The sequence below is a fragment of the Rhinopithecus bieti genome, unplaced genomic scaffold, assembly GCF_001698545.2.
Source record: "Rhinopithecus bieti isolate Rb0 unplaced genomic scaffold, ASM169854v2 scaffold_80089, whole genome shotgun sequence".
NCBI lineage: Eukaryota > Metazoa > Chordata > Mammalia > Primates > Cercopithecidae > Rhinopithecus > Rhinopithecus bieti.
In genome coordinates, this window is record NW_016830445.1 from 387000 (window position 1) to 393668 (window position 6669).

The following is a 6669-nucleotide window of genomic DNA, read 5'->3' on the forward strand; positions in this document are numbered from 1 at the left end:
AATAGAAATAGAGAATAAAACTGAAGGCAACTGTAAGTGTAAATTTTGTCTGAGATATAAGGAAATGAACTAGTCATTTACCTAATTATAATTGCATAGCTTGTAACAGGAAAGCCTAGTAGTGTCTGATTTCTCACCTTGCATACTCTGACCATCCGAAGCTAAAGGAACTGAGGTGTGGTAGGCACCATAATGCACCCCCACACACAAGTTGCCCACAGCCCAATCCCCAGAACCCAATCCCCAGAATATGTTACAAGACAAGAAGGAATTAAGATTGCTAATTAGCTGACCCTGAGACAGGCAGATGATCCTAGGCTGTACAGATGGGCCCAATGTAATCACAAGGGTCCTTAAAAGTCAAAAGGGAGGCAAAAGAGAGTCAGAGACTTGAAGATGTTCTGCTGCTGGCTTTAGAGATGGAGGAAGGGGTCGTGGCATCAAGGAATGCAGGTGGCCACGAGAAGTTGGAAAAGCAAGGAAAATAACTCTTCCCTAGAGCTTCCAGAAGGAACGCAGCCTTGCCAACATCTTGATTTTAACCGTGAGACCCATTTCAGACTTTTGACCTCTAGAATTTTAATACGTTTGTGTTGTAAGATAATAAATCACTCCGCTTGTGAGGGTTTCTTACAGCAGAAACAGGAAACTCATGAGGCAAATGCCATCTTGTGTGATATTTTACATGCACGAGTGATTAAAATGCATTTCTGAGAACACCAAAACTTATTCTTCTCTAACTGTAACTTTGCACCCATTGACGAACTTCTTCTGGTACCCTCTTCCCCACTACCCTCCTCAGTCTCTGGTAACTATTTTATTCTCTATTACTATGAGATCAACTTTTTAAGATTCCACATGTAAGTGAGGCCATACAGTGTTTGTTTTTCTGCTCCTGGCTTATATACATACATTGAAACATCACATTTTACCTCGTAAGTACGTACAATTACAACATGTCAGTTGTAAATTTGAAAAGATTAAAAAAGGTGAATCTCTGCACGAAATGTCATTGACAATGCATTTCTGAGAAGGGCTATTTGAGTTGTAAGGAAACTTTGAGAACGTGCAGCCCACACCGTCACTGAGCAGATGGAGGCTGAGGCCTCCTCCATTATCTGTAGCACCTGGGAGCTAGGACTTCACTCACACCTCTCCTTCAGGAAATAGGGCCACAAGTCACTGCCGGTGCCGACGAGAACCCTGGTTTCCACACATCCCATCCAGGGCTCTAACATAGCTTTGTGATACAGAGTTCATGAAATGTAAGCAACTTTTCTAATGTGCACGGAAGCCACTGTGAAACAATGTCGGAGCCGCTGGAGACAAATAAGCAGCGCCCTCAAAAGCCAGAGAGACAAACTGCTAAGCCTTAATGGTCGCGTCTAAGCATTGAGCCACTTGATGTGTTTGAAATACGTTATCATCTTTGATTTTAAAGGAGAAATTGCAAATAAGAACTAATCCATGTCTGAATCTAAGCCTCATAAGAAAGTGAGAATACTGCATTTTACTACTCCTTCCTCTTCCAAGTATGTTCAATATGGAAGGAAGACCTCGGGAACAATCCCTTAACTTACAAATCTACCAATAAGTTTGGCATGTCAGACCGCTTCAAATATTGGTATTCCAGCTTCATACTTTTAGTGGTTCTGTAAACCTAAAAAATTCAACTGAAATGTAGTTCAACCATGTAATGCTTTTCTGCAAGTGTGCTATTATTCTTGCTTGTGGGGTGCGCACTGCATACATTTCCCATTTCTCTCGGGTGTCCCCTCTTTTGTTTTAATGGCCACCAGTGGGTGCATCCTCCAGTAACAGGAGTATACGCTCTTTAATAAATTCCCACGTTAAGAATTTCCCATTTAGACAGTCCTGCTTTTGCCTAATGTACCCAAATGCCACAAGAGTTGTCTGAATGACACCACAGATCTGCATTATGCAAGCGATAAAATACTACTCAGCTTATTCTGAGACTTTCTGAGTATTATTCCTTCCAAAAAAGCAAAAGGATAAGCTTTGCTGCACTATCAAAAACAGGTCAGAAAGTGCTATGACTATATTTAGAAATGAAACCTACTATCAAAAATATATGTTTCTGAATTATTTGAAGAGTTGTCCCAGGAAGAGAGGTTCTTCAGTTTCATTCCAAAAGGCAGAGCTCAGGCCATTCAGTGGGAACTCAAATGTAGACTTCAGGCTAACATCAGTATGAACCTGTGGTGGTGCTGTAGGACGTGGGGCATGTCAGTGAACGCCTGGAACAATGGCATTCTCCTCAGTCGAAAACTAGGGGTAACAGAATGCCACCTAGCTCATAAGGTCCTAGTGAGGGTTCAATGCAGCAATGTCCGAGGAAGGACTTCACAAAGTACTTCAAATACTCATCGTTATGAAAGATACACTTAGTCATTTAGAGTCCTATTCTGATTTTTCTTTAAGCTCTGTTGGACGTGATCTATTCTGATTGTCAAAAAATGGTCAATTTTAGTTTACTGCTGTAACTATTCAGCATTCTTAGAATGTACATATGTAAACAACATAATTTCCAACTGGCAATATTGTTTGAAGAATTTTAAAAATTCTTACCTAACGAGACGTCAACTATGGCTTATTTAACCAGTATCTTCACATCCCTTACTATCAACTGCTGTGTTCCCTATTCAGAGCCTGAAGTTTTGCGTGTTCAATTTTGCAAAAGCCATCCTCCTAGACAGTTGTAACTCTTAAAATCTGCATTGTTAATGCACTTAAATGCCCAATCTTGCTGAAATTTTGGGAGAGCCCTGCAAGGTTGCCAGTGAGATAAAAAGTACATGAAGTAGACCCAGGAAAAGAAATCAGATGGCCACCATGCACATTTCCAACACATACACACTTACAGCTCTGAAAATAGTATTAGGTTTCAGTTAATACATTTATTACAGCAGGTCTTTAGTCATTATTGCCATTAAAAAGTTTTCATGAAATTTCACAAAATCTTTCAGGCTATTAGTATTAGCTTTCTTTTTACGGAGTGACACTTTGTTAATTTATGAAATATTTACAGCATTTACAAAAAGTAAGAGAATGTCTAATAAAATTTCTTATACTTACAAAATTCATACATTATACTACCGTATTTGAGATGTCTTACTTGGTAGACCAATTAAACTATGACATAAAATAATTTACAAAGATATATTTAATCTTTCTTAATTCACTGAAAACAAAACCATATTAGTTATAAATAGTCCTTTACAAGTCCCTTTACACAATCTGTAAAACACTTAATTGTTTTAACTTGAGCCCTTAGCTTTACAAATATACTTATAAATGAATTAGCTCCTTCAGATAGCAAATAGAACTGTGGCATTAAAATTTCATTATACAAACAAAACAACCTGAAAAGCAAACTGCCTGGTACTTCAAGTAAAATTTGTAGAACCAGTTTTATGCACGCGTAGGGTGGGGAGGGGAAGCCAACACCATTGAAATTGAAATGCATAAACACAATACTTTCAAGAATACGCTCAACACATGTACATCTGGGGCACTGATTTCTAAGGATGATGCTCTAGCAATAGCTCATGCATCCAAGACGGTAGCCCTACATTTTGGCAGATGAGCTGGATTGACTAGAGCAACATTTGTGAAAACATTCCCCTAAGCAGCAGGATGCTCCCAACATCCTTGGACAGTGCTCTCTTTAGGGTCTGCCACAACCCGAAAACCATTCTGAATTTTAGGCAAGCTCATGAAAGGATTTAGAAAATAAAACCGGCAAATTAAAAAAAAGCAAATCATATTTAACTGGGCCCTGTCAGTTTTTTAAAATATAAAAATAGGTTTCTCTGGAAAATTAGGGGAAAACATTTTCTATCCCTCAATTTCCAAATAATGAAAAACTCATCTATACAGCTATTTCTCCTTAAGTCACCACTTATGATGGTATAAAAGTTGGCAATTACTTAAACACCTTGCTTTTGGGTAATGCCTAAGAAGCTGAGCTCAATTTGGTTTTGGCAGTAACATGCATCTTTCACATTTGGATTCGTATTAAATAATCCAAAGCAACTGTTAAGCAGCTTCAGGAAAATGCATTCATGAACATACTTCCCTTTGATTTTAAAATAATGTTGTTTCAATTAAGCCCACAAAATATATATTGTATATATAGTATTTCTCAAGAGGTAAATTAAATCTCAATTTTGTCTTTCAAAAACTGCTTTTTAAAGGTGTCAGCATTTTCCAAAACCTCATCTCAGCTCCTTTCTTCTGATTGCCGTGTGGACCCTGTAGTTTTCTTGTAATATGTATTCTAGAAGGCACATATTCAAGAGTTTATTTAACGTTATGTTAGTTCAAGTTCTACATGGAGGCAAATATTTTAATCTACTTTTTACAAATGCCCCAAATGAAAGTCGGCTATTGCCTTTATTTCGAGCTCTAATGCAGTGCCAGGGTCCCCCTCAGAAGTGAGTTTGCACATGGGGCATCATTTGCGAAGGACTGGAAGGTGAAGTTGGGGGATCAGAAAGCTTGGCAGAGTTGGCGAGCTGCAGTTCCTCAAGCCGCTTTATGTATTCATCGCGCAAGGCTAAGAGTTCCATGTAACGCTGCTCCACTGGATTCGGCTGCTGGAGAGAACCAGAGACTTGAGTTACACTTTACGCCAGGCATGTCACGAGAACTCACCTGTTCCACCCATCTGCTGCGACTTCTGCTTTGTAAATAAGTTAAGTATGTATTATGTAAACTCAAAGTTTAACATAATACATACTTTCCTTAACTACTGCCTCATTGACACATACAGGAAAGTACAACACACAGTACTAAACCCCCAAATACTAAGTATTTGTTCACCAAGAAATATCTAATGTACACATTTCCTCACACGTGTCACCATCTTTTAAAAATTTCTCAGCCCAAACACAGCTCCAGTCTCGCGCGTTGCCCGTCCCAGGCCCACTGTTCTCTTTCACTCTGAGGGATGACTCTTCTCAAGTTGCCATGTGACCTTCCTTTTTGTGCAGATTTGTGACACTTTCCCTGTGAGTATCCACCAACAAAATACAGTATTACTTTGTATTTTATCAGAGTTTACATCACTGGTACCATCTGGTATTTATTAATTGACATTTTGACCCAACATGTTTTCTGAATTTCATCCTTGTTAAGTTGCATTGAAGGAATAAACCAGTTTCTCCACCCCTTCCCAGGCTGACGGGTAATCAGTGATTTCCAGGGTTCCTCGGTAGTGTGTGCAATGCTGTACTGAGTATCCTTGTACACATCTCCTCAAGCACATATGCGAGTGTTTCTCTAAGGAATTTTCCTAGGGGTGGAACTGCTGAGAAGTAGAATATGGTCTTTTCAACCTCACCGGATGCTGCCAGATTGTCTGCAGAGAGACTCCTGCTGGTAACGCCTGGCAGTTCTCATTGTTCTGCATTCTCACCAGAACTCGGGGGTGTACGATTATTATTAGTTTTTCCAATTTGAGGGCTGTAACATGGTATGTCACAGTAGTTTTTGTTTGTATTGCTCTTCTGGAACATCTTTTCATGTGCGTGTTGCCCATCTTAATACATGGCTGACAGCCAGAGCAGCTCTGCTATGCTCCGCCTTGGGTGTGAATGCTGGGTTTGCCCCTCACCTTCTGTGTGCCTCCATTTCCCTATCTGTAAAATGGGAATCAAAACAGCATAGCCCTCACATGGCATTGTTATGTGAGTGAAGTGAGTTAATAGCATCTTTTGCTACAATGGTGACTACTTTGATGAGTAAACAAGGGATTGATGTTGATACAAAGGCAGAAGTCAGGCTGGAGCATAACGCGATTCTCCCAGCATGTTAGGTTTTAAAAGTTTTGTACTGAGATATAAACCACGCACAGTGCAAAATCTTCAGATGTTCAGCTCAGTGAATCTTGACATACATACACACTTAAGTTATCACACCCAGGTCAAGATATACAACAGAACAGTACTCCAGAAAGTTAATGTTTTGAAGGGATCAGGGGCAAGCACTTTCTAGAAAGCTTAAGCAATATATGAAGACCTTAATGTAAAACCCTAAACCATGGAAACCCTAGAAGAAAACCTAGGCAATACCATTCAGGACATAGGCATGGGGAAAGACTTCATGACAACAACATCAAACGCAATTGCAACAAAAGCCAAAATGGACAAATGGGATCTAATTAAACTAAAGAGCTTCTGCACAGCAAAAGAAACTAGCATCAAAGTGAACAGGCAATCTATAGAATAAGACAAAATTTTTGCAATCTACCCATCTGACAAAGGTCTAATATCCAGAATTTACAAGGAACTTAAACAAATTTAAAAAAAAAAAAAAGATAAACAACCCCGTCAGAAAGTAGGCAAAGGATATGAACAGACACTTCTCAAAAGACATACATGCGGCCAACAAAGATGTGAAAAAAAGCTCATCACTGATCATCAGAGAAACGCAAATCAAAACCACAATGAGATACCATCTCATGCCAGTCAGAATGGCAATTATTAAAAAGTCAGGAAATGATAGATGCTGGCAAGGCTGTGGAGAAATAGAACACTTTTACACTGTTGGTGGGAGTGTAAATTAGTTCAACCATTGTGGAAGACAGTGTGGCGATTCCTCAAGGATCTAGAACCAGAAATACCATTAGACCCAGCAATCCCATTA

General features: G+C 39.3%; 1 protein-coding gene across 1 annotated transcript in view; it reads right to left on the reverse strand.

Annotated features, from left to right (window-relative positions):
- Positions 1 to 2898: 2898 nt before the first annotated feature.
- MTM1 (myotubularin 1) overlaps positions 2899 to 6669 on the reverse strand; it is a 118504-nt gene continuing 114733 nt past the window's right edge. The window contains exon 14 of the mRNA XM_017865522.1: positions 2899 to 4619. Coding sequence (XP_017721011.1) covers positions 4452 to 4619 — 168 coding nt within the window. The 3' untranslated portion in view covers positions 2899 to 4451. The remainder of the gene's footprint in view (positions 4620 to 6669) is intronic.